General features: G+C 50.9%; 9 protein-coding genes across 9 annotated transcripts; 4 read left to right on the top strand and 5 right to left on the bottom strand.

Annotated features, from left to right (window-relative positions):
• Positions 1-7: 7 nt before the first annotated feature.
• BX661DRAFT_195555 (acyl-CoA N-acyltransferase) lies at positions 8-751 on the top strand (the record flags this gene model as incomplete). Its single annotated transcript, XM_051537954.1, has 1 exon — positions 8-751. One exon carries the CDS (start codon positions 8-10, stop codon positions 749-751), a length of 744 nt encoding a protein of 247 aa, XP_051395385.1.
• A 41-nt stretch (positions 752-792) lies between these two features.
• On the bottom strand, positions 793-2,601 carry BX661DRAFT_168177 (uncharacterized protein; the record flags this gene model as incomplete). The annotated part of the gene is made up of 1 exon (XM_051533402.1): positions 793-2,601. The coding sequence occupies one exon, from the start codon at positions 2,599-2,601 to the stop codon at positions 793-795; it is 1,809 nt and encodes a 602-aa protein (XP_051395384.1).
• Positions 2,602-2,950: 349 nt separating this feature from the next.
• Positions 2,951-6,005, top strand: BX661DRAFT_175913 (uncharacterized protein). The gene has a single exon (XM_051534209.1). It carries the CDS (start codon positions 3,170-3,172, stop codon positions 5,927-5,929), a length of 2,760 nt encoding a protein of 919 aa, XP_051395383.1. The 5' UTR covers positions 2,951-3,169; the 3' UTR covers positions 5,930-6,005.
• Positions 6,006-6,014: 9 nt separating this feature from the next.
• Positions 6,015-6,948, bottom strand: BX661DRAFT_175911 (uncharacterized protein). The gene has a single exon (XM_051534208.1). The coding sequence runs from the start codon at positions 6,912-6,914 to the stop codon at positions 6,165-6,167; it is 750 nt and encodes a 249-aa protein (XP_051395382.1). The 5' UTR covers positions 6,915-6,948; the 3' UTR covers positions 6,015-6,164.
• A 3,172-nt stretch (positions 6,949-10,120) lies between these two features.
• BX661DRAFT_138847 (aminophospholipid-transporting P-type ATPase) lies at positions 10,121-13,522 on the top strand (the record flags this gene model as incomplete). The annotated part of the gene is made up of 1 exon (XM_051532751.1): positions 10,121-13,522. The coding sequence occupies one exon, from the start codon at positions 10,121-10,123 to the stop codon at positions 13,520-13,522; it is 3,402 nt and encodes a 1,133-aa protein (XP_051395381.1).
• Positions 13,523-13,878: 356 nt separating this feature from the next.
• On the top strand, positions 13,879-14,847 carry BX661DRAFT_175907 (uncharacterized protein). The gene is made up of 2 exons (XM_051534207.1): positions 13,879-14,119; positions 14,243-14,847. Exons 1-2 carry the CDS (start codon positions 14,022-14,024, stop codon positions 14,751-14,753), a joined length of 609 nt encoding a protein of 202 aa, XP_051395380.1. The 5' UTR covers positions 13,879-14,021; the 3' UTR covers positions 14,754-14,847.
• Positions 14,848-14,919: 72 nt separating this feature from the next.
• On the bottom strand, positions 14,920-19,581 carry BX661DRAFT_138705 (P-loop containing nucleoside triphosphate hydrolase protein; the record flags this gene model as incomplete). Its single annotated transcript, XM_051532739.1, has 5 exons — positions 14,920-15,366; positions 15,487-17,155; positions 17,258-17,988; positions 18,082-18,175; positions 18,245-19,581. The coding sequence occupies 5 exons, from the start codon at positions 19,579-19,581 to the stop codon at positions 14,920-14,922; spliced, it is 4,278 nt and encodes a 1,425-aa protein (XP_051395379.1).
• A 3,524-nt stretch (positions 19,582-23,105) lies between these two features.
• BX661DRAFT_175898 (uncharacterized protein) lies at positions 23,106-23,846 on the bottom strand. The gene has a single exon (XM_051534206.1). The coding sequence runs from the start codon at positions 23,679-23,681 to the stop codon at positions 23,163-23,165; it is 519 nt and encodes a 172-aa protein (XP_051395378.1). The 5' UTR covers positions 23,682-23,846; the 3' UTR covers positions 23,106-23,162.
• A 166-nt stretch (positions 23,847-24,012) lies between these two features.
• Positions 24,013-26,019, bottom strand: BX661DRAFT_175897 (nucleoside transporter-domain-containing protein). The gene has a single exon (XM_051534205.1). It carries the CDS (start codon positions 25,878-25,880, stop codon positions 24,489-24,491), a length of 1,392 nt encoding a protein of 463 aa, XP_051395377.1. The 5' UTR covers positions 25,881-26,019; the 3' UTR covers positions 24,013-24,488.
• Between the last annotated feature and the right edge of the window lie 591 nt (positions 26,020-26,610).

Here is a 26,610-nt window from a genome sequence, read left to right as displayed (position 1 = left end):
GCATACCATGTCGGCCGACGATCTGGTCGTGGACGACCTTATTCCCTTGCGCTGGGGTATCAGCAGCGCCCACGTCAATCTTCTCCCGCCCGACAAGGACCAGGACGCAGCAATATCCCGGATTCTCTCCGACAGCGAAGCAATGAAGTTCCTGCAGTTCATGACAAAGCCCAACGGATACAGCCTCGCCGACGTGGCGAAGAGGCGCCAGTACAGAGACCAGGGCCAGAGAAACAAGAAACTTCTCAACTTTACCATTGCTCTCAAGCAGTCGCAGATCCCGGACCAACTGCTCGACAAGATAGACCAAGAGGAGTTCCTGCCTCCACGGCGAATCCCCGTGGACGGCATTAGCGGCTGTATAGACATGGACGAGTCCTATTTGGTCATTGGGTGCTGCGGATTGAACAACATTGAAGGCTACAATCGGTGCTCCGAGGCAGGAATCATTTTGGACGCAAGGTTCTGGCGGTCAGGCGTGAGCTCGGCTGCGATGTATTTGGTGCTAAAGTACGGATTCGAAACCATGCGTTTGCACCGGATTGCCCTGTTGACCACTAAAGATAATATCGGCATGCGCGGGTGGTTGGAGCGGACAATCGGTGTTAGTGTGGAGTGCATTCGAAGAGAGGTACTGTATTTGGGCAGTGGCAAGTATTTGGACTCTTGGGATTACGCCGTGTTTGATCGGCATTGGCACGAGCACGCCGAGCGCAAACTGCTTTCTCGCTTGGGAGTTTTAAAACAATAGATTTCTATATATGCAGAAGGAAAAAATATTGTGTTGACTTTTCAGTCAGACTCTTCCATATCGCACTCGCCGTCCTCAATTTCGCCGTCACTCTCGCCGGTGTCTCCATTTGCGGGATCAACAGGTGGTTTCGGATCGAGAATGTCTGTTGCGCTAGGATTAGTTTGGCCCTGAGATTCGCCAGCGAGAGTCGTGGCCTGCGACTTGGGCTGAGAGACATCGTCCTGCAGTTGATGGGCGCCAAATGAGTCACTGTAGTGGTCATTTGAAGGCGATTGTGGTAGAAGAGGTGGTGGTGAATCTGGTGGTGGTGGCTGGTGCTGATGCGAGGCATAGCTTTCCACGCTCCGATCATAGTTTTCGCCAATATTTTCCCTGTAAGATCCACGGGACTCCAGGGAATTCGAGCGCCTGTCATCGTAAGACTCGCGGTATTCCCGATGGTCGCGGCGACCGTGATACCGATCCTCATCGTAAGGAGCGCGGTAGCTGCGTCCATTAGAGTACCCGTCGCGCCTATGGCTGTTGTAGTACCCGGAGCCACCATTGTCGTAATATGACAAGTCGTTGGCAGATTGGTAGCCACCATTGTCAATATTATCTGGTCGAGAGAGCCGCGCATTCAGGGCGTGCATGCGATTGTAGGGTGTGCGCGGCCGTAACGGCCTTCCTGGGCGTGAAATCGAGGCAAAGTCAAATTCGGCCAGGTCCAGGCCCGGATACATTACCAGTGGAACGCTGAAGGCTTCGCCGGTGTATTGGCAGGCACTGCTGGGCTTTCGTTCTGACTCTGTCTCCGGCTCTGCATCTAGCTCACCGTCGCTGATCGCGCCCTCCTCATCGCTGCCCGTGGCATCCATCTCATTGCTGGCCTTCGTGTCACGGGATCCACTATGGAGTGCCTCTTTGGCATTGACCTGTTTGCCCTGTTTGACCTGTGTGTCCTGTTCGTCCTTTTCGCCCGAATCGCCGTTTTCATAGTCGGCAGCGTCATTGTATATGTGCAATTGCGGAGTAGGTGGGCGGATCGAGGGTGATAGGTGCATGGCCCTAGCACACATGGGGTCCTCGCCAGCCTTGGTTCCAAGGTACGCGGGCGGATACCCGTGCAAGTACATGCGCTCAATAAACTCCGGCACATAACCACCCGCCTCCTCCTCTTCCCCGTGACAAAGCCCTAGGGCCTCCCTGAGCTCGAGCGACAGAGGTTGGCCGGGCAAAATGCTCTTGCGCATTTCCTCCATGCGTTTTTCGTCATCCACAGCCAGGTAAAGTCGACTGTTGAATTGTCCCGATCCACGTTCCTTGAATGCGTCACGATTGGCCTGGATCCTGTCATTATCCAGCGCAGTCGGGCAGTCTCTCAGCTCATGTCCGGGCATCGAGCAGTTAAAGCAGAGGTTGCCCATGTTCGCATCGCTGTGCAGACCAATGATCTCATTTGTGCCGCGCTCATAGTCTATGCCCTGACAAAACGCGTCGTCCGCCGTAGTGTCAAGGTCGAACCCGGCATTCTGGTCGTAAAAAGCTATGGACAGGCCAGAGTCCACGCCGCGGTCAGCATCTGCATCGGCATTGTGGCCATCGTCATAGGCATCGTCATTGTATCGTCGACGCTTGCGCCCGGGCATTGGTAAGTGGTCGGCGGTGGTTGAGCGTGGGCCGGATGAGGAGAGAGAGTTTTTTATGTATCGCTCGATCTTTAGCCTCGTGCTGCGGTCGACGCTGGGGCCGAATTGCAAGTAGAGCTGGAAGTCTGGGATTGTCTTGCACAGGCCGCATTTGCGCGTAGTTGGCAAATTCAGATGCGCATGGCTACTCGGTGCTTCGGCTGCAGATTCCTCTGACATTTAAAATGAAAAAAGTATTAATAAATACAAAATAAAACGAAAAACACAAAACAGCACAAGCATCGAATTGTAAAATGTCAATGTTTTTACTTCCTCCCTTTTCACCATCACTGAAAAGAGGGTGTGGCTTTCGGTTTGATTTTGACTGCCCGAAAAAAGCAGGTTATTTTTAATTATTTGTTAGGCTGGCAGCTGGCCAAAGCTGTCCGCAAAAATACAAAAATACAAAACCCTCTTTTTAGAAAGACGTTTTTATGATGACAACTGCGTGCCATTTATGCCGCCAAGCCGAGACAGGACAAAAGCTGCTCCTTCCAATTTCACCCTCCCGCATCTTTTTTTACTCTATCGCCTGCATTTAATTCAATTTTTTTACTTCTCACTATACGCTAGCTTCCTGTATTTTTTATTTCCACATTTATATTCTGGGCCACCTTCTACAACTGTGTTCTTGGCCCAATATTGTTTTAACTCTTTCTTCTCTTTCTTGCATATATTTGCACACATTTCTTTCATTATTTCTCACTCACTTTTTTGTTGTCTTACTAGTGTGTAAAAAACCCCAAAAATGCAGCTCACAGTGGGCCAACTGCTGCTTACATATGTACTAGGCATCTTGACGCTGCCGGTCCTGGTATTCACGGGACTATTCGTGCTCTGGGCTCTGCTTCCACCAGTTGAGAACCCCGCAGCACACAGCCACGCAGACAGCAACATTGAGAACAAACCGGAAGACACTGCATTTTTGCTCGAAATGCACCAGCAAATTCAGAGGAAACCAAGCACAGCAACGGACAATACCCCTGCACCACCCAACAACTTGAAGGGCGCGCACTCGCCAGTATGGTCGCCCTATGGCAGCCGGCGCACAGGGTGGCTGCGCATAACCAGGTCCCTGGGTACCAATCCACCGGAGCTCACCGCTGAGACAAATACCAACATAACGGACATGGTAGCGCGCGGGTTTGCCAAATGGATAACAAGTAAGCGCACAGACAACCTGGGCCCAGAGAGCGCTACAAACATGATGGTGGCGGAGGGAGCGCAAGATCTCTACTACGTGGTCCTGGATGGCGACACCCTAGTGATGTACGACGGAGAGCCCATGCATGAGTGCCGCGGAGTCATCATTATGACAAAGTACCGTGTCTCCCTGCACCATCGGCCTAACACGAGCGAGGCGCAGGTGTATTCGCGCAAAACGCCCATTCGGCTGGCTCCCCTGGATGACTCGGTGGAGGCGCAGATGTATAAGAGACAGGTGGCCGAGTACTATATCTACGTTGATAGGCCGTCGGAGAAGGAGGACTGGTATTTTGCCTTGACATGGAGCTCCCTCCTGGGCCTTGCCGCGGAGAGCAACAATGGTGGAAGCAGCTGCAGCGAAGAGGAGGCTGGTGCGGCTGGGGAGGCGCTTTACTCGGAGGGTGGCGGTGCTGGGTCCCCGCCTAACTCGCCGCAGCCAGCGACCCACGCGAGTAAAAAGGCCAGAACAGAACGTGAGCCAACTAGCGAGCAGCGCGACCGGCTGCAGCGCCGGCTGCGGCAATCATGCCTGATGCCGGATCGGGCGGGCATTGGCTCTATCATGCACACCATCGGCGCACGCGGGTCGTCGGCCAAGCCCGGGGACGTGCAGCCGGACGAGTGGCTGAACGGCATTTTTGGGCGCATGTTCCTTGCAGCCTACCGCACAGAATGGGCGCGGCAGCATTTTATTCGCAAGATGCAGACGAAATTCGACCGCGTCGAGAAGCCGATTTTCCTCGACCGCATTGTTGTCGCCGACCTGGATATCGGCGATAACGTCCCGGTGATAACCAACTTTAAACTCGAATCCTTTGGTTCCGACGGCCAGGTTGACGCATCCATGTTCGTGCATTACATGGGTGGCTTCAAGCTCGTGCTGCATACCGGGGTGAAGATTGGCTCCCTGCGCATGTCGGTGTCCCTTTCCGTTGTTTTGCAGAGCGTTGCAGGGAAGATGCTGTTGAGGTTTAAGCCGGCGCCGTCGAATCGCTTTTGGATGGGCTTTTACGAGATGCCGAGTCTTCGCCTGCACGTGTCCCCAGTGTTCATGCAGAAGCAGGTCAAGTACGCTGCTGTTTCGCAGGCTATTGAGAAGCAGATCTACGATATTGTGCGCACCACCCTGGTGCTGCCCAACCTCGACGACACTGTGTTTTTCCCGACCACGGTTGAGGAGGGCGCCATCCTGGAGTCGTCACTCAAGGAGTTTCATAACGCCGGGCTGGACAAGCACCGGCAGGCAAGCGGTGATCCTGAGCAAGCATCCGACGACAGTGCCGCTGCCATGGCCGCCGAGGACTCTCCCCATCTGGGCTCGGACCAGATGCGCGCGCGACAGAGGAAGGCGCAGGACCAGTCGCGGCCCTTATCCGTGACATCGGCCGAACCAAGCGCCACGGAAACCAGGGGCGCACCGCCAAAAATATCAGTCAACAGCCCGCACCAAAGATACAACTCAGTTGACGTGATGCACACGCACTCCTCGCCGCACTTGCTTGTTGGAAATGCAATGGTGACCCCGCACTCGCTCCCTGATGATCTACTCGTGCAGCAGCCGGGGATGAATTCGGGCAGAGCAACGCCAACTAATTTGGCGCAAGCGCCTTCTGGTCGCTCGCCATCCCCTGCTTCGCGTTCGGTTGTGTCGCAGAAACGCGCCATGTCGATAAAGAACACCATTTCGGATTCTGCCGCTTCGCTGTTTAAGCGCGCAAGGGATAGCCAGGCCGCGGGGTCGGCCAAAACATGGTGGCAGAATATCCAGCAAAGCGCCAATAATGGCAACAACAGCAACAGCAGCACCAGCACCAGCAGCACCTTAATGGCTGAAAACATGGCGGCTACTGCCGCGACAAAACCTATGCTTGATCCGAGGCCCATAGACAGCGACACAGGGCTGGGTATCATCGATATATCGACCAATCGCTCCACCTCATCTCTCCCAACGGCTGCAACAATATCGGCAGACATTGCCCCGACATCTCCCAGCGCTGTCAAGCTCAGCAGCAATAATGTGCATCTCATGTCTCAGTCGCACGTATTTGATGGCATGACTCCGCGATCACCGGGTTTGGCCAGCGAGGATGTCGAGGACGGTGTTCGTAGTGTCGCCAGTGGGTTCCAGTTTCCCCGAATGGGCGAGAACGCGTCTAACGGAAGAAACCCCGGTACTGCTAATAGGGATTCGTTGCTTGTGAGGAGGAGACCCGCTGCGCTGAGTCAGGGAAGTGAGATTGAGCTTCCTGCGCAGCGCCATTATTCTAAGCCAGCGCCGGCTGCTGTTACTAGACCAAACTAAGTAAACAAAAAGACATTGGTTATGAAAATAATATTTTAGTTTATCAAGTTGTCCAAAAAAAATTCGTTTATTATTATTTTTGTGTCGTGGAAAATGATATATTTAAAAGTGAAATATGAGAAGAAAAAATGTGTCAATGTGCTACATCGACTTGTATAAAAAATCATTGGCCCCTTTGTTCATATCTCAACCAGAAGAATAAGAAAAAGGGATATATAAATATGTAATTGTTAGTTTACATAAGGGGCGGCATGATAGCGTTGTAAACTGGGCCGCCGAGCGGAGGTGGTGGTGGCAGAGCAGCACCGGGGCCAGTGGCAACCGGGTAGGGCACTGGGATGCAAATAGCAGGCATATTGCCGTTAGCAGTGTTAGTATAAGCAAGCACAACGTCATTGGCAATCGACGTCATCGGGGGAGGTGGTGGACCGATGGGAGCGGGAGCGGGAGGAGGCGGGCCGATCGGCATGAGAGGAGGTGGCGGGGGGCCAACAGGCATGGGAGGAGGTGGCGGCGGGCCAACAGGCATGAAAGGGGGAGGCGGAGGCAGCATGGGAGAGGGAGGCAGAGGAGGGGGCACACCGTTGTACTCAGGAACTACCGGAACAAAGGGTACTGGAGGAGGTGGGCCGCTCTCATACACGGGAGGCAGGGGGACAACCGGAGGAGGCAGGGGAATACTGTTGAGGGGCAGGGGGCTGGGGCCGACAATCGGCGGCAATACCTCGTAGGCAGGACCGGTAGGCACGGGCATGGGTGGAGGCACAAGAGGCTGGGCCTCGTGGTATGGTGCCAGGCCATGGAGAGGAGGGGGAGGAGGTGTCTCGCAGTCCTCGTCAATTGGGGAGACAATTGGCGGGAGAGGCGGAGGCGGGGGGGCACCCATATATGGAGCAGAGGGCATGGGCATAGGAGGCAGAGGAGCCGGTAGCAGAGGGGGCAGAATAGGAGGACCCTCGATATAAGGTGCTGGAGGAGGAGGCATAATGGGAGGACCCTCGATATAAGGTGCTGGGGGAGGAGGCATAATGGGAGGGCCCTCGATATAAGGTGCTGGGGGAGGAGGCAGGGGCATCGGAGGTGGTGGCAAAATGGGTGCACCGTAGCTTCCAGGACCGCCCAAAATGGCAAGATCCCTCTTCTCTACGTCACGGCGGTAGAAAGGCGCCACTGAGTAGCTCGCCGGTGGCAGAGGGCCAATGGGGCCGGGGGGACCAATGGGGGGAGAGGGAGGAGGACCGACAGGGCCGAACGGAGGCGGAATGCCGACGGGAACAGGCACGTAGTTGGGGCAACGAGGGGCATAGCTCTGCGGCCCACCGCCGAGATTAAGATCGAGGCACAGATCAAGGTCCAGTACATTGGGGCCGAGAAGTGCTTCGAGGAGATTGATGACAAGACCCTTGTTAGGGCGGAGCGGTGTTCCGGACGGTCCACCACCCAACGGTGCCGTGAGACCAGGCAAAAGATTGTCAAGCAGCCCGCGCTTATGCTCGCGGCGGGAAAGGTATCCAGGGTAGGGAAATGGAGGGGGTGGAGGTGGAATGTAGTTGGGGCAGCTGGGTGCAAAGCTCTGCGGACCGTCGCCGAGCTTGAGGTTGAGGCACAGATCGAGATTCAGCGCATTATGCCCGAGCAAAGAATCGACCAGATTGCCAACAATTCCATGGTTGCCACCCGGCGGCAGAAATCCGTGCGGCGCAGGAGCATGTCCCAGCAGATCACCGACTAACGGGAGCCCCTGGGGAGTAGGACGCGCCATGGCGACCTCAGCAAGAACGACAAACGCTAATACGAGGACACGCATTGGATCAACAAGAAAAATAAAATTATAAAATTGATATGAAAAGGTGTTATTGGATAAGGATTAATTGAAAAAAGCCTGGGTTATCGTTAGCGAAGAGAAATGTGGAATGTTATTAGTGTCGTCAGAGCGTTGCAAGTGTATAAGATGTTTTGATCGAGTACTTTACCACGGCAGCGACCTTGTCTTTTATACGGCACTTGTTTAGTCCAATACCGCACACAAGCATTTGATTCTTGCGCGCGTGCGCGCTGGAAAGAAGGCATTGGCAATTTAATTACATTTGGGCGAGTTACTACCGTTACTATGGCCGCTAAAAATAATTTTGCATTGTTCGCGTTTTAATTCCTCCGGTGACCAGCTGAAAATTTGCTCTAGTAGCTGCTGGGACCGATTGCAGACTTGGGGGGTATGACAAGCATGAGCAAGAGCGTCTGAATATGGAGTAGCGAATTGGCTGGTACGGTTCCCGTTACTGCGTTGTGTTTCCCATCCAGAGCCAACAAGCCGACAGCCTATTCGCCCAGCCCCCTCCTTCTCCCCCAACCTACCCAGCATCGGGTTTACTACTCTCGTGCCCAACTTTACTTGGTTTCTATACAATTCATGAAATGTATGTGGAACAAATAGCGGTCTACTTATTTCGCAGCAACAGTGGGCCGTATAAATCATTGATGCGCTTTATCTTTGGAAAAAATTTTACTGTTCATATCATTACACTTTTTCTCACTTTAAACAAAAGTAGTAGTATATTGCCAGTTATATTGCTGTGCAATTTCAGACGCTAAAAGATCAATGATATGTTTGCAGTAAACAAACAAATTTGGTTCTGTCACTGTCGAAACTTAGCTTCTGGCGTCAGTGTCATGTTCATTCGATCACACCAAATCAAATTAACAATGTAGCACCGACACAGCTTGTAAATTATAAGCAAGACAACTTCATATTTTTAAACTTTATCGATACACACGCTCAGGTTAAAACAAAACAAGCTTAAAATACCATCAATATCCGGGCAGCTTGTAGAAATAAAAAAACAGGTTTTTGTATAGGATGGCCACGACGTCATCGCGACTTTTCCAAATCAGTAAATCTCATAAACTGCTCTCCGACATTTTCTCAAAAAAAAACTTTAGTGTTCAAAAATCGTTTCGCATAAATGGGCTTTCGAAAATAGTACGTGTGGCACAAAGTAGGTGCTGCAGAATTCAACTTGCCACTACATTTTGACAGCCTGTGCACACCTTTTTTGTAGCTAAAACAGCACCACTGTACGCGTTGAAGAATTGTGCATTGTTGGGTTTTTTTAGTTTGTGCTTCCGATTTAACATCTATTTGTACTGCCTTGTTCGCTTTTAAAAGTTCAAAGTCTCCTTCCTTCCAAGCGTTTTTTTCTTCTTTTTTCTTTTTGGTGTTGTTGCACAGGCCTCTCCCTCCTTTTCTTCTGACCTCTCGGAAACACAAAAAAATATAAAAAAATTTGGACGGTGGATTGCTTTTTTATTATTATTTTTCCGCAAATTTCTCCTTTTATTTTATTCTACCATTATTTATTTGCCTTTTTTGCATAGTTTGAACCAGCACAATCACTCTTTTCATTCATTGTACTTGTTCTCTTTCAAAGGCGCAGCGTTACCAGGGAGTTTCCATTCAGCAACATGGGTCCCAAGCAGGACCAATTTTTCTTGACGCCCTACGGCGCCGGCGATGAGGAGCATTTGGTGCTGAGCGCAGGTACCGACAATTCCACACACTCGTACTTGAATTCCCCAATTGTCGACGACGATTCAATCTCTGTGCACCAGTCACAACCCAGGCAGCCCGCGCAGCAGTTGAGCGTGCGCAGGGCAGTTGAGCGCGAAGAGCGCGCGCGCCGCGAAGCAGCCAACAGTTTTGGACAATACGATACGACGCTGGAAGAGATGGAAAACGAGGACGACTACGGGTACGACAGAACCAGTTTTGCGACCATGTCGAAGCCATACGGGAAGCGCGCGTATACAGGCGAGTCGTCCCAGCAGGACATAATGGATAAGCTGGACGATACAAGGCTGGACCGCGACCATGTGTCGAGGCCGTCACGAGGACCGTCGATGTATCAGCGGATGCAGTTTATGGACGAGGTCGAGTCCGAGAATGATACGCCGCTGAGGAAGGCGTCACTTTTACTCAGACGCCAGCTCAGCAAGCGGCGATCGAATGTGCCTGATGGCGGGCTTCGCCACTCGTTGCTCGGCTCCGCCAGCGATTCTGCCGAGCACTACCGCGATTCAAATATCCCTATGCAGGACATGGGCAGGCTTATTGGCAGCAATGATGGGCCCAACAACGAATTTGATGCTTTTACTGACGGCAACAACGACGATGATGCGAGAATCTCTGAGGAGATGGTGGTCAACCCGGCATTTGGCACCACCAATGGCATCAACTTCCGCACAGTGCATATAGGCAACCGCGAGAGCAACGCGCAGTACAAGTTCAAACATAACCGTGTTTCGACAGCAAAGTACAACTTTGTAACGTTCATCCCAAAGTTCTTTTTTGAGCAGTTCTCAAAATACGCCAACGTGTTCTTCCTGTTCACCGGGTGCATCCAGCAGATCAGCGGCGTGTCCCCGACCTCGAGGTACACTACAATCGTGCCCCTGGCTGTGGTGCTGGCAGCCACAGCGGCAAAGGAGCTAGCCGAGGATTTGAAGCGTCACCGGTCGGATGCGGATATGAACAAGAGCTCGGCGCGCGTGCTTATTGGCAATTCCTTTGTCGACAAGGCCTGGCGCGACATAGAGGTTGGAGACATTGTGCGTGTGGAGAACAAGGGGGCAATTCCGGCAGACATTGTGCTTCTCAGCAGCTCCGAGCCTGAGGGCATGTGCTATGTCGAGACCAGCAACCTGGACGGCGAGACCAACCTTAAGGTCAAGCAGGCCCTGCCGGACACGGCAAAGATGATAACTCCCGCCGACCTGGCTGACCTGCGTGGTCATCTCAAGACGGAGATGCCCAACGATAGCCTGTATACGTTCGAGGGCACGATGATATCGGAGGGCGGGCGCATAGGATACAAGGAGATGCCATTGGACCCCACCCTGGTTCTATTGCGCGGCGCCATCCTGCGAAACACCGACTGGATCTACGCTGTGGTCGTATTCACCGGACACGAGACCAAGCTCATGCGCAATGCGATGGCCGCGCCAATCAAGCGGACTAATGTCGAGAAGACGACGAACCAGCAAATCATCTTCCTGTTTATCATTCTAATTATCCTGGCCGTGATGAGCGCGCTGGGCAGCCAGATCATGACCTCGCGCAACCGCGACCAGATGGCCTATCTGTATTTGCCCGCCGGCGAGGGTGCCAAGACGTTCATCAAGAACATTCTGACCTTTATTATCTTATACAACAACCTGATTCCGATCTCGCTGATCGTCACGATGGAGGTCGTCAAGTTCCAGCAGGCGCAGCTGATCAACTCGGACATGGACATGTTCGACGAGTCGTCGAACACGCCGGCGCTCGCGCGCACGTCTTCGCTTGTGGAGGAGCTCGGCCAGGTCGAGTATATTTTTAGCGACAAGACGGGCACCCTGACCTGCAACATCATGGAGTTTCGGCAGTGCTCGATCGGCGGCGTCATGTACTCGGACATCGTCGAGGCGGGAAAGCGCGCCCGGGTCATAGACGGAGAGGTTGTTGGCCAGTACGACTTCAGCCAGCTCAAGGAGCACATCCGCAACAGCGAGCGCAGCGCGCTTCTGTTTGAGTTTTTCCAGCTCTTGGCCACATGCCACACGGTCATCCCCGAGCAAAAGCAGTCTGTCGATGGCGAGATCGAGTACCAGGCGTCGTCGCCCGACGAGGCCGCTCTCGTTAAGGGCGCTTCGGTGATCGACTTTGTGTTCAACATGCGCAAGCCGCGGTCGATCGCCGTGAACATCATGGGCGTCGAGAAGGAGTATGAGGTGCTTAATATCAACGAGTTCAACAGCACGCGCAAGCGGATGTCCGCGCTGCTTCGCTGCCCTGACGGCTCCATCAAGATGTACTGCAAGGGTGCCGACACGGTTATTCTAGAGCGCCTGGGCGAGGGCAAGTCTCCATTCGTTAACGAGACGTTGAAGCATCTGGAGGAGTACGCCACTGAGGGTCTGCGCACACTGTGCATTGCCATGCGCGACATCAGCGAGGACGAGTACAAAAAGTGGAGCGTCATGCACAACAAGGCGTCGATGACCATGACCAACCGGCAGCAGGAGCTCGACCGCGTCGCTGAGATGATCGAGCGCGACATGGTTCTTCTGGGTGCCACAGCCATTGAGGACAAGCTACAGGACGGCGTGCCGCAGACCATCTACACACTGGCGCAAGCCGGAATTAAGATCTGGGTGCTGACAGGCGACAGGCAGGAGACCGCGATCAACATTGGCTACAGCTGCAAGCTCATCCAGGAGGATTTTTCGCTTATTATCTGTAACGAGACGACGCACTGGGAGACCAAGGAGTTCTTGCAAAAGAAGCTTGACGCGATTCGCGAAGGCCACGGCTCCAACATCGACTTTGAGTCGCTGGCACTGATCATCGACGGACGCAGTCTGGACTTTGCACTGGAGAAGGACGTCGAGCTACTGTTTTTAGAGCTGGCCACGCTGTGCAAGGCCGTCATTTGTTGTCGCGTGTCGCCGCTGCAGAAGGCGCTGGTCGTCAAACTGGTCAAGCGGCGCACCAAGGCTATCCTGCTGGCCATCGGCGACGGCGCCAACGACGTAAGCATGATCCAGGCCGCGCATGTCGGCGTTGGAATCAGCGGGCAGGAGGGCTTGCAGGCGGCGCGGTCAGCGGACTTTGCCATTGCGCAGTTCCGGTACCTCCGCAAGCTGCTGCTCGTCCACGGCGCGTGGAGTTACCACCGCCTGAGCAAGATGATCCTGTTCTCATTCTACAAGAACATCACGCTGTACATCACGCAGTTCTGGTTTGCGCTGTTCAACGTTTTCTCGGGCCAGACCGTCTACGAGTCATGGTCCATCACTTTCTACACGGTCTTCTTTACGATGATGCCGCCGTTCGCAATTGGCGTTTTCGACCAGTTCCTCAACGCGCGCAGCCTCGACCGGTATCCCGAGATGTACAAGATGGGCCAGAGCGGTGTGTTCTTCAACGTCCGGGCGTTCTGGGGCTCAGCCATTAACGCTTTCTATCACTCAGTCATTTTGTTCTTCCTGGGGACCATGATTCTGTTCAACGACACGGAGGGCGACGGCATGGTTGGCGGACAATGGGTCTACGGCGTCATCATCTACACCTCGGTGCTGACAACCGTGCTTCTCAAGGCCGCGTTGATCACCAACATGTGGACAAAATGGACTGTGGTGGCCATTCCCGGCTCACTGCTGCTGTGGTTCGGCTTCCTGCCCATTTACGCTGTCATCGCGCCAAAGTTCCGCACGTCAACCGAGTATGAGGGCATTATCCTGCACATCTACGCCAACCCACGCTTCTGGCTGACAGTGATTCTGCTATCCGTCCTGTGCATGGTTCGTGACTACGGGTACAAGTACCTCAAGCGCATGTACTTCACCAAGGCGTACCACATCGTGCAGGAAATCCAAAAGTTCAACATCCCCGACTACCGCCCGCGCATGGAGCGGTTCAAGAAGGCTGTGCACAAGGTCCGTCTGCTGCAGCGTCTGCGCCGCACGCGCGGCTATGCTTTTTCGCAGAACGAGGGCGGCCAGGAGAAGATCATCCGCGCCTACGATACTACAATGCAGAAGCCCTCAGGATACTGATATCCAGGGGGGTTTGCGCGTCGGCTCTTTATTTTTTATGAATTTTTGTGACGACATTGTTATCCAAAGCAGTCACTTTTTCCGATTATTTTTCTCGTCTTACCTTTTTTTCCACCTCGATTATTCTTTACACTTTGCTCGCTTCTATTAGTAAATATATATTTTTTATTTCGCTACAACTGGGCATGAAGAAGCTTTAAGAATAACTATTCAATGGAATATCGAATGTTTGGGAATATTTTTGAAAGTGTGGATGACGCGTCCACTGCATTCGCCATTCACCGAAGGCTTGGCAACACGCCAGCAAAACGGGCTGCGCATATTGAGACAAAAAATACTTTAAAATGTGGTGGGGAGGGGTTGAACCTTTTCTTTTTCAGATTTCTTTCATCCAAACGCAGCAGATATTTTAGATTTTCATCTCTTTGTTTTCGTTTTTACTTCATTTTTACATTGCTTTATTTTTTTACTAATTTACTTGTTCCCAACACAAAGGTAAATGGAGTTCCCCGACGCTGGCGAGCACTGCGCACTCGAAGGATGCCGCCAGCTCGACTACTTGCTGACCGCATGCCATTTATGCAAAAAGGAGTTCTGGTAAGTCCAAGTCAATAACAAAAGCAAAAAGAACAAACAGAATGCGCAACATGAACGCATTTCGAACCAAGAAAATTCGCTTTGAAAAGATACTAAACCCCAACAGTTGTGTTTTCTTTATAGCGCTGATCATTGGCAAGTCGATAACCACAACTGCACCGATAAGCACAAGGCCGTCAACAGGATAGTGCCGGACTGCCCGATATGCGAACAGCCCGTTTCCTTACGGCCCAACGAGAGCGCAAACGATGCGGTTAATAGACATCTCGATGCTGGATGCAAGCCCACAACGCCTGCCAATGCGTTACCGCCAAAGCCTGAATGTGCGTTTAAAAGGTGCCAGGAGAAGACTATTGTGCGAACGACATGCAAAGTGTGTGCGAAGTCGTTTTGCTTGAAGCATCGCTTTGAGGACGATCATAATTGCGAAAGACGGAATACCTCTGCTCCACCTGGCATGTTGGCAGCGGCAGCGGCACAGGCCGCAGATGTTACAAAGTATTTTAGCCGGTCTAAAAGTGAACAGAGAAATGGACATCTGTCGGCGGCTTCTCAGCGAACCACTTCGAATCGCAGAAATGTGCCCACCCAGAACAAGTCCAAACCCAAAGACTCGGGATGTGTGATATGCTAGATGGCGCTTAATTGCACAAATCATAATAATAATATTAAATTGCAACATTACAAAGGTTACATCGACATGTGTTATTGCATAAATAATAAACAACAATGCTTTTTTGGGTTCCAACTTTACACGCATATGCTCAAAGATACTCTAAACATAATAAATGGCTTTTTATTTATGCAGAAATAATCGCCTCGTTAGTACCACTGTGATGCTTGCGCTCGGCCGCCGAGAACAAGTGGTCATACTCGCCAGACTTTAGACACATGTGCTTGAAAAGACCCTCGCTCTTTGACAGCAGGTTGTACGGCGTATCGTACTCCACGATTTCGCCCTGATCAAGCACCAGCACCTTGTCGTAATCAACAATCGTGCGCAGCCTGTGGGCAATGCACAGTAGCGTCGAGTCTGTGAATTCATTGCGGATGGTGGTCTGAATACGGGCGTCCGTGTCAAAGTCGACAGATGCAGTGGCCTCGTCCAGGATAATGACGCGAGTACGCTTGACCAGAGCGCGCGCCAGCGCAATCAGCTGCCGCTGGCCCTGCGAGAAGTTGGACCCGTTCTCGGTGACTGCCATGTCAAGATCGGTGATTGTGCGGCCAAGTGTCACTGCAGTTTGCTGCAATCCGTACTGGCTGATGCTGCTGCTTCCACTGCTAGTGACCATGTTATCCGCAATGGCCAGATCCTTGACTGTGTTAGCGCGGCTAGATGCTGGATACTGCCTATTGCCGCTAACCGATTGTCTGCTCGCAATCTCATCCTCGTCGCCGAGCAGGTGTGCACGACGCAGTGCCAGCCACAGCTCATCATCACCGTGCTCGTTAAACGGATCCAGGTTGCTGCGAATAGTGCCTGTAAACAAAATAGGGTCCTGCGGGATTATGGTCAGCCGTGAGCGCAGGTCGCCCACACCGATCTGCGAGATGTCAATTCCATCCACCATAATTCGGCCTGCGCTGGCCTCCATGAATCTAAACATGGCCAGCGTCAGTGTGCTCTTTCCGGCACCCGTGCGCCCAACAATGCCGACCTTTTCGCGCGGCTGCACCTCGAACGATATCCCGCGAATTACAGGCGGCTGGTTTTCGGCGTACTTGAGCTCCAGGTTCTCAACGCTAATACGCCCGTTGCTCGGCCACTCGACAGGAGGCACGCGGTCGGGAATAGTGACTGGCGCTTCGGGTTCAACATCCAAGTACTCGACAACTCTCTCAACCGAGTTTAAGTTCATCTCGTTGATGGAGTAGAACCGCACGACCCACAGTATATGCTCGGTAAAGTTGAGCGCGTACGAAAGCGACAATCCAGCAAGCCCAGCGTCCATGCGGCCCGTTGTGGTCAGTGCGAGTAGCCCGGCCATAAACGAAACAAGAGCGCCGGCAAGGTCAACGCGAATGCTGAGCCAGCGATTGGCTCCCCACATGTAAATGAAGGGACGGTTGTTGTCATCGACCTTGGTGTAGTTTGCCATGCGAAAACGCGACTCTTGGCCATATGCGCGAATAGTCGACACACCATTGATGGTCTCGTCAAACTGTGTGTATATCGGCGACTTTGTCACGCTCTCGAAACGCTTGATCTCGCGTGATGTTGCCAGGTACAAGACACCAATGATCCAGTAGATGATAGCAACGACAATAGCACCCAACGTAAATGCCGGCGTGATGACCGCAATAACAATGAGAATCGCCAGGGATGCGATGACTTCGGTCAGGAAAATTGCCAGCGACGAGTTCAGCGACTGGTCAATGGTCTCCATGTCCTTCGAGAACCGGTTGATTAGGCGGCCAACAGGCGTAGTGTCAAAAAACCGCACAGGCGCGCGCAGAACGGTGTGCAACAGCGATTCATGCAGGGTCCGTGACGCCTTGAGCGAGCCCCAGAACTGCAGCAGCGAACGACCCAAGATGAGGAACACGCTTGCCAGTGCAATTGCGACATACACCCCAATAAAGTAAGCCAAATCGACTCTGCCGCCATCTAAGCCATCCTCACCCTTCAGTCCAACAAATTGGATAGAGCGATTGAGCAACCCCGAAGCGAGTGAAGACACCGACAGTGGCTCAACCGAAATGACACTGCCAGAGTGGGTGGGAAGCGAAGCAATGGTGCGGTGGTCAGCCCCTGTTCTCGCAACAAAGTGATAGCTTGTCAGGCTAGATTTACTGTACGATGCAGCCCACTCGCGCAGCCACCAGTCCTGAGCGACCAGCAGACCCTGCGTCAGCATGAACAGCACAGTCAAAATCGCCCAAAACACCAAACCGCCGCTGGCTCTGAAGTAGGCCAAATACACCCGCCACTGTACATGACCGCGGGACCAGCCCTCGTCTGTCGTAAGCTTTCCCTTTTGCGCGTTTGCGTCCTGTGGCGCGGCACTTGCCTTCACTCTAGCACTGGCACTGCTGTTTTTGCGAGCACCGTCAAACCGATCGTCAATTGTATCTTCAACAGACTCGGCAATGGCAATTCCGCTCGTGTCTGTCGCCTTGCCCTTGCTCTCTGACCGAGCTTCCGCGCGCGTTGCCGCGTTTTGCTGCTCCTCGTCGGCCTCGCGTAACGTCTCCTCGCTGAGTTTTCCGCTATGCAGAACCTCGAGCGGCGTCCCCGCCGCAGCAATGCGGCCATCCTGCATGACCACCACCATCGCTGCGCTCTTGATCGCCAAGCCGACGGCATGCGTAACCAGAATGCGCGTGCGCTCGGACATAAGCGGCGCCATCAGGCAGTTGTCGTACAGGTGTTTTGCAGTGTGCGCGTCGACCGCAGACAAGCAGTCGTCCATGATGACGTGGCGCGCGGGCGAGTACACGGCGCGAGCCAAGCATATGCGCTGCTTCTGGCCGCCTGACAACGCCACGCCGCGCTCGCCGACCTCTGTCATGTCGCCGGCATCAATGATTTCAAAGTCCCTTGTTAGAGCGCACATGTGCACAACCTCACGGTAGCGTTGCTCGTCGTATGGAAGACCAAACGTAATGTTGCCGCGGATTGTGTCGTTTAGCAGCCACGCCTGCTGGGCCACGTACGCGACAGACTCCTGCAAACTAAAGGGATTAGACATGTTTTCGCCAAACGTCGCGCGCGCGCTGAACGCGGCCCCTGGAACCATTAGCCGGCCGGCGGTCAGCCGCATCTCTCCCAGGAGCGCCATCAGAAGAGACGTCTTGCCGCATCCGGTGGGCCCAGCAATGATGCTCAGCTTGCCCACAGGGAAACTGACTGTAAGGTCGCGCAGCTCAAACACGCCGTTGCTGGCACTCTGTACGCCACCCGCGAGTTCATTGTCTGCGCTTGCCTCTGGATTAGAACTCAGCAGCGGCTGCAGAACAGTTGGGTTCGTCAAGTCAATCTCAGCAGATGCAGATGCAGATGCGGCCGACTTCCAGCTAAACGACGCATCGATAAAGCCAATATCAGTCGCGCTCACAATCTGGGCGTAGCTGGCACCCTGCCCGCTGCTCACAATACCATTATGCGCCTGCCGTGTTGACTTGCTCAGCTCGTATTTCGACGTCTCCTCTTCGGACAAAAATTTGGACACACGATCAACCGAAACTTTGGCCTGCAGACAGAAAGAGAAAAAGTCCGGAAGCTGGTCCATCGGCCCACGAAGTGTCTTGAACAGTGCCAGCGCAGTAAAAGCTATTGACGCTGTAAGCTGCTTGTCCATGACCTTTGTGTACACGACGAATGTGGTTAGTGTGATAAAAACTGGCGCCATAAAAAAGATCACAATCGAGACTGTCAGCAACAAGTAGCGCTTGCGCAGCACGCCGAGTTCGCCACTGCGAATCGCAGCAACCTGCTTTTCAAACTGTGGCTCCCAGGCGAAAAACTTGATGATGCGCACGCCCTGCAGAATCTCGTTGGTCATGCTCATGCGCTTGTCACTGGCCTTCATTAGCTGAGTCTGAAGTTTGCTCCATACACTGACGATCCGCCACTGGAACGGAACCAGAAGCAAAAGAGTGCACAGCCCGGCAATCGAAGCCAAGCCCAGGAGCTGGTACAGCATCAAAACCGTGATTACAATCTCGGCCGGCAACTGGTAAAGGAAATGTAAATATGATGACGCCTCTGAAATCTTGTTGGCGTCAACAGCCATGAGGTTGGTAATTTTTCCCGTTGACGTCGACTCGCCCTGTTTGTCTGCGTCTTCGACACTGTTGTCGTCACCCTCACCATCCTTTGCCGGGGCATCATCCTCGCTGGCGGCGTCTCGGCGCCGCAGGCTCTTCTTGTACACCTCGCCAATGACAATGGCCTTTATCTGGAGCCCGATCTTACGCCCGATCCACAGCGCCTGGCTCTGACACACGGTAGAAATAGTGCCTCCTAACAGTAGACCTGCAACACACCAGAACGCCTGCTCTCTAGTGTATATGGTCTGATCCTCCATGTACGCCAGGATGCGCTTCAGCAAGAACGGCCCAGTAAAAATAAACACAGTGAATACAAGCGTCCACACGCACTGCAGCGCCAGCTGATAACGGAAGAACCAGAACAGGCGGTATGTCATGCCCCGCTTATCGCTTCCATGTTTGCGCACATAGTCTCGAGACTCGCGCTGCCACTTAGCACACACGCGCATCGAGCGGTCTTCAGGCATTAGGTCGTAGACGTCCTTGGGTTCCAATGGCCGCTTATATCCCAGCCAGATCATTGGGTCCATCCACGAGAAAAACAGCTGCTGCGATATCGACGCTGTGCCCTCGGGCGCCGGCGGATGTGTGTCCGACTCCCCGACAGGTGCGTTTGAAGACCGACCGTGCCGGCGCCTCTGCTGCGTGAAGCTGGCCAAAAATAACACAGTGGCAATGCTGGCCATTGCGATTTCAATGGTTGGAAAGCTCTCGATCTTACCCTGCGAGTAAGCTAGCAGGGCAGACCGCGCCTTGAAAAAGTCGACAAACACGCCGGCAAGAAAGACAAGACGCAAATGTGGCGATGGCGACGGTGTGCTAGTGTTTGAACGGCACAGGAGGTAGACACAGAGAATCGCCGCCCACAGCCACAAAGCCATTTCGTAGGCCGACAGCCTGCTAGTGGCATTGTCGTAATTGGAAAGCAAATGCCCCAGCGCTACCTGGGCAAGCGTAAGGACAACCAGCAGCATATCGCGGATTGACGGTCTTGGGCGACTCTGGTTCCGAACAAAATATGCGCCACCAATTGTCTGCTCGGCGGGAAGCTCACGGCTTAGAAAACCATCACTCTCAGCCAAATCGATGTCATCTTCGCCCTCGTCGCTGTCAAAGCTTTGGCTAGAATTTTGGCGGTTTCCGTAAACTGCGGCGCCATACCCGTGCTGCGGCTGCAGGTGCTGTGTTGCTGGGTCCCCAAGCAACGATGTATAGTCAGTACAGGCGGCGGAAGTCACAGTGCGCCTTTGACAGGATAGGCGGTAGCGCAACAGATTAAAAGCAAGGATGGCAATTGAAACGGCTGCTATGCCTCCTGGAACCAGTCTTTCGACAAACAGGCGGCGGAAGCAGGGGTCGAAATCGTCCTTAAGCCAGGGCTCGTCCCATGGAATATTTGTGCACTCTGCTGGGCTCATGTTAGATTCCTAGGTTGTTTGGAATAGAGAAGAAAATATCCAATTAGTTGATACCTCGCGATGATATGCGCACACCGAACAGATGATGTAAAGTCAGCAGTTTGAAAAGTTTGGGAGCAGTCATGCATCCGAGTGCTGATTAACTGGGGTTTTTACCTTTGTGTGCGTGTTTCTGAGCTTTAAGATAATATTCTCAATGATATTAAAAAATGCTCGTGCTGAGATATCGAAAGATAAAGGAAAAAAAGAGAGAAAAGATTATCAAAAATCGATTGTTTATTGTGCTGCAGGATTGATTATAAAGAGAAGAGAAAGGTGGGTCTGGAGCAAAGCACTTTGGGGCAGTGATAAAAACGAACTGATGGGCCTAAACCCCAGTTTTTTTGCCAGCTCGCTTTGACAATCGATAACCAGATCAGATACCTAACTCTAAAAATGATAAAAGAAAAGTTTCTCATTATGAGCAAAGAAGCAACTCACCTCATGGATTGTTTTTTATGGCCGGAGAAAATGAAGTAAAAAAAAGGAGAGGGAGGGTTGAGCAAAACTACAAAGTCGAGTTTGAAGTTGAGTTCGTATGGGAAATGATGTCAAGACCTTTAATTTTTAATTTCCGCACAATATCTGCTGTAACACACTTTGCTATAGTAAGAACTCGCCCTTCGCTTTGTTCACGAGTGTTTTGCGAATATGGCATGACTGAATTGTTGGTGGCAGCTGATACTTGATTTTTTTTAATTAAAAATGGTGTGCCTTTGTTATTACTTTTGCTGGTGGTGATGATGCGGATAATATGTTTGAGCAAGCATGTATATGATGTACATTCCACAAATATATATATACATACATTCACGTAATTAATTAATTTTTTTACATGTCAATCGGTAATTTAATAAAAGTCTCGGCCTCAGGGTATTTTTGGCCTGCTCAGTGGCCACAACAACGCCGATCATCTGAGAAAACTTCGGGGGGGGGGGGAATATTGCAGTGGATAAGTACACAGCGTTTTTGCAGCAAAGTCAAGCATTAATCCGTAATTATTTTGTGTGGGAGGGGAGTAATTTCGGGCAGTTCATAATTAATCTGGTGAATCTGGGCCCTCAGCAATTGCATCCTCTATGGGCGATGCTGTCACAACTGTGACATGGCATTTTAGTGATGGAAGCTTTTAACAAGGCCCGAAATGCAGCTTTGACACGTTTCTACACGCTTCTAGGTTGAATGTCCGATTAGTACCTGCTGTTTTTGGCACTATAGACAACAATTAATACTATTGGGCTTAAGGATTTGGGTTTATCTGTCAGACCAGCGACCTGGGGCTGAGCATGTGGACCGCATGTGCATGCCTGCTGTGCGCATTTATCTTTAGCTGCACTATTGTTCCCCTTTCAAACTGACATGTCCTTTGCAAATCCGAACCACGCCATTCCTATTTTTCAGTGCGCCTGGACATGGCCACGGAAAAATTAAAGCAACCATTGCAACCGTAGCTTTAGTTGCCGCTCTTTTCGCATTGAAAAAAGACAGGAAATAAACAAAATCCACTTTTTCAAATTAAAAAATAACGAGAACGATGGTGCCATAAAAACAAGTCTTTCCTATTAAGCTTGCTGCTCGCAAGCAGTGTACACAAGTTCAATTTTTGCTTTCTTTTGTGCGTGCCAGCCCTCTTTTGTTTGCTTTTGATGCCTTTGTAAAAAGAAACGTCTATTTTAAGGCCAACGCAGCCTAAGAGCTGACATGCATACTACATGCAAGCCTTCCCATCACTCCGATCATTGTAAAAAGAAAACAGGCGTTTCCGTTTTTTTCCACAGCCATAAAATAGACGTAGAGTGCAAAGCGTAAAAACGTGGAACATGACTGATGATTTGTGGGAGTTGAAGATACTGTGCTAATGTGACGCTATTAAAGCGCAGCTCGCCAAGATTAATATCCCCATTTATAATTTTTATTGCAAAAAATCTTGCAACTAATTTTATTGCAATTGCCTTGGAGGCGCCAAAAAAACACTTCAAACCAAACATAAAATGATCTTATATTTGAACGACAAGCGCTCCTCATTTTTTCCCACTTGCTTTTAACTTATTTTATACTCCACACCGCTTACAAATATCTGTCAACTGCTTACTATTTTGCTTTTTTTACTTTTTAATATTTGCCTTTTGTTTCAAACGCACAACCCAGCTTTCGTACCAGCACGCACTCACGCCCACGCACGACTCGCCAGTCTATCCAATACATACAAAAAACCCCGACCAGCACTCTCTTTTCAATTATTTATTTTACAATGATGACAGCAAACAGCATCCCGAATAACCACACCAACTGGCCCAACGTATTCGAGCGCGACGTATGCCCGATTCCTAAACCACACATGATCAGCATGAGCCTCTTATTAGCCAACGACGACAACACATTGACAAGCAGTCTGGTTGGCTCGAATACGCCCGCTGGCAGGTACAATCGCCGCCGCGTCGCCAGCCACGCTACAGCATACTCTGGAACAAGTACAGTAGTCAACAGCCACCAGGGAATGGATGTGAAGAGCAGCGAATCCGAGGAGCATAGCAGTGATGACTCGAAGAGCTTGACGGATAGCATATCCAGTGATTGCAAGGCCACGCTTGTGCGCAACAACCGCCTGCACAAGAGCCGCAGCACGTCTATGACCAGACTGAGGGAAATGGTCAGCGGCATTTTCAGACCAAAGTCCAGAAACCTGGTTGCCTAATTTATAATGTTTTCTTAGTGATTCATGTTTATATCGTTTCAATATTTGTAAATATAGTGTTTATTTGTCTACTTGTCAATTGAATTAGAAATAAAGGCATGGTGTAGAAAATGATTTACTTAGTAGCACTGTACACCAGTGCCGGCATCATTGTTGTAGCACTTAAGTCCAGCGGGACATTGGTTGTTGACATACTGGCCAGCCCATGGCTCGCAGCTATAGTAGGCGCCGCTCTGTCCATGGTTTGCACACTTTGCCGTGTGTCCAGTGCACTTGCCAGTTCCAGGGACACTGCCCGACCCTGGAGGAGCGCACATGACGGAGTTGGGAGCTGCGGGATTAGCGTAGCAGACTTGTCCAGCGGGGCAAGGTGTAGTGATATATTGCTTGGCCCAGTTGTCGCACTGGAGATAGCTCGAGGAGACGCCGTCTTGGTTGTTGGGGCAGATGGCAGCGTTTCCAGAGCACTGATTGGCAGTAGCGGCAGCGATAAGAGTAAAGATGACGGCGGTAAGACGAAGCATTCTTGGATTATAAAGAGCTTGGTTTGGAATTGCTGGATTGTTGTTTTTGTTGTTGTTGTTGTTAAGATAATTGTTTTGTGATGGTATGATGTTTGTATTTGTATTTGCATGTTGCTGTGTTTATATATGAAATTTCGATCAGCCAAAATGGCAAGGTGCCCCTGATTTTTTTTTGTAATTTTTTATATGAGCATGTAATAAAAAAATATGTTTTGAACATATGATCCCAAGTAAGAGGTTTGTTTTGTTGTTTTCTATTTTTATATGCGTAAGTGGTGTGAAATAATTGCAGAAATTAATGTTTGGAGGCGGAGTTGTCTTGTGTTATATTTACGCTAAAATAATAATCACATTTGAGAAGAAATATACATATTTGAAGTGCACATACAAGAGTCATTCTACAATGAAATAATTTCATTGTTTAAATTTTTTTGAACACATGCTTCTCTATGTTTAGATCCAGCACATTGTCACAAGTAAATTTAAATTCATCTTGATTTTTATAGATGGCTTTTTTCACATTCAAATAAGAGGCGTGGGAGTAAAAAAGTATGTCAGAGACATGCACTCCACAAATAACTATATTTTTGAACAATTAAATTCCCGACTCTTTTTTTAATAAAGAACATAGTTGGGATGATATTCTAAATTTAAAATTTTATAGTGTTGCGATTTTTGTAAGCTTTGTAAATTTGTATCTTGGGTGCCAAAAAAGCATTAATTTTGTTTCTCTTGATTAACAGTGAAAATTAAGCGGGGGGGGAGGGGGAACAGAGGCTAGTGAGAATATAACATACTATTTGTTTCGCATGCCATAAAATAAAAAATAAAACAAGGTGATAAGGCAACACAAAAAACCACAAACAATAGAAATATTATCTAGACATTATTCTTTGCTCTACTCTGTTGGGTGTATCTCAGTGGCCACCAAAGGGCGAGCACATGCATCCAGCTGCACGCACCGGCCACGAAAGCACTGATCCCATGGCCAAACCAGTGCTGATGGAAATAGCCACGATAGACCCAGCAATCGTCGGCTGGTCACTCAAACTTGGCGCAAGCATCGCGGAGCGAGTGGACAAAAAGCCATTAGTGATTCCGAGCAGAACCACAAGTGCCAAAAACACATAGTCCGACTCGATCCAGTTATTCCAGACGGAGAAACTCACATGGCAAGCAAAAAACGCCGGTATGAAAAGGATACGCGCCAGGGCAATGGCAAACAGCGAGGACGAGCGAAAAATCGCGAGTGAGGGCGCCAGACGACGGCCAATCAAGTCGCCGCAGTTGTACAGGAAAAAATGCCACTCTGTCAGCAGTTTGAACCCAGATGTTGACGTCACCATGGCAGTTATCGACGGGAAAACGGCCAGTGTGATGGAAAAGTCCAGCAGAATAACATACGTGTATCCCGAGATCTGCTTGAATGTGGTCCTGAATGCCTCGATGCCTGCAGCCAGCGGTGGTGAATTCGGCGCCGAGCGGGAAATTAGCAGCTCCGACTCGGCATCCACATCGCCCAAAGAACTAGTCGACGGACACGCCAGTTTGCTCTGCTGTCTATAGTACGGGTCGCGCTTGATGTGCCAGAACGCTGCGGTCAAGAGCAGGTTGACAGCAGTGGCAAAAGCAAAGTATGCGATGGTTCTGAATATCAGGCCCTCGGCTACCTTATCGTCGGGCACGGCCGATGCAGCAAAGTCGGTGGGCTTCACCGAGTACGCGGTGACTAGCTGGGCCACGGTGGCAATAATGCCGGCCATGGCTTGGCCGCTGAACACACCTTCGACATGCGACGGCGAAAAATGAGCCACAAGCGCAAACAACGAGTTAGTGAGCATTCCGCTGGCAGCCGCTGTAGTGGCGAGCTGCAGCATAACAACGTAAAACGATGGTGCGCCGCGGTAGTCGCGCATCAGCGGCATGATTAATCCAACAACATACACCAATGTGTTTGCCGCTAGTCCAGCGAAAATGCGCCGATTAGGGTCAGAGTTTGTCACCGTGACCATGGCGTACATATTGAACATAAAGTTGGTCACCATGTATGCCACTGAAAACGAGTTTTGGAATGTCTGCTGGTGCACGCTTCCGGCAAACTGGTATCTGTAGAACTCGGACGCGCTGATGAATAAGTTCCATGGAAGCAAAGTAGCCAGGCCCATGCCGAGGAACAGAAAGTACGTCGATTTGCTGCTGCTTCCAGACATGACTATTGGACCTGCGTCAAGGCTGTCGATGTCAGATAGGCTGTCTTCTGCGTCGGCCAGGGCGGGCTGCTGGTTGTGGTTATGCGCAGCGTCTTGCATCGTGTGCGCGGATGACGTTAAGGAAAGTAATAAAATACAAGAGATAAAATAAATATAAAGAATTGCAGCTGAAATGCGAATTGAGAACTGTAAAAACAAATGGTTGTATATAGAATACACGAGGATAGAGAGAGAAAACGAGAGAATGGAATAAAATAAAAACAAAAACGGGCCAGTTTGAGGGAGGTACAGTTCTTTGTGGTCTCATAAAAAGGCGTGCTCATTGGTGCAATCCACGTGATATAAATGCTAGTAGCAGTTTGCTTTCCAAAATACGCATATATATCATCCCCCTTACAAAACCAGCTACCCCTCCCTACTCCCCGGGTGACAGGCAGAGTAGTAGCAGCACACAAACGGCGTGCCAATTCACAATATTGCCAGTTATTGGTCACATGACAAAGCTTGGTTCTGGCTGTGTTCTAGATTTGAGCTTGCTGTCCGAAGCGCACAAAGCCAGGTGCTGCCTTAAAATATTGCAATGGCGTCATTTTATTCGCCATTGTCTTGCTTGACCAAAGGATAGCCTGCAAAAGGTTATCGTTTGAAATAGTGCGGAATTTTTTATCAAAACATGCCTAGGGATGATTCCGCAAAGGTTATTTATTTCCAAATACCTGGCGCACTTGTTGTCATTGCTCTACCGAGAAAAGGGGGTGTTTATCCGACTATATAACAGCCACAATAAAATATACGCCTCCGAACAAAATGAGCTGGTATATTGACAGTC

The sequence above is a fragment of the Kickxella alabastrina genome (genome assembly GCF_025024165.1).
Source record: "Kickxella alabastrina strain RSA 675 chromosome Unknown BX661scaffold_1, whole genome shotgun sequence".
Classification (NCBI taxonomy): domain Eukaryota; kingdom Fungi; phylum Kickxellomycota; class Kickxellomycetes; order Kickxellales; family Kickxellaceae; genus Kickxella; species Kickxella alabastrina.
This window is presented reverse-complemented; position numbering and strand designations above follow the sequence as displayed.

Bases quoted from the DNA above. Each gene is read 5' to 3' on its own strand.
- BX661DRAFT_175913 (XM_051534209.1), top strand. From the start codon at position 3,170: ATGCAGCTCACAGTGGGCCAACTGCTGCTTACATATGTACTAGGCATC.
- BX661DRAFT_175911 (XM_051534208.1), bottom strand. From the start codon at position 6,914: ATGCCTCCTCCTCCAGCACCTTATATCGAGGGTCCTCCTATTCTGCCC.
- BX661DRAFT_175907 (XM_051534207.1), top strand. From the start codon at position 14,022: ATGGAGTTCCCCGACGCTGGCGAGCACTGCGCACTCGAAGGATGCCGC. The intron at 14,120-14,242 runs GTAAGTCCAAGT...TTTTCTTTATAG, and splicing joins TTATGCAAAAAGGAGTTCTG to CGCTGATCATTGGCAAGTCG.
- BX661DRAFT_175898 (XM_051534206.1), bottom strand. From the start codon at position 23,681: ATGCAAATACAAATACAAACATCATACCATCACAAAACAATTATCTTA.
- BX661DRAFT_175897 (XM_051534205.1), bottom strand. From the start codon at position 25,880: ATGCAAGACGCTGCGCATAACCACAACCAGCAGCCCGCCCTGGCCGAC.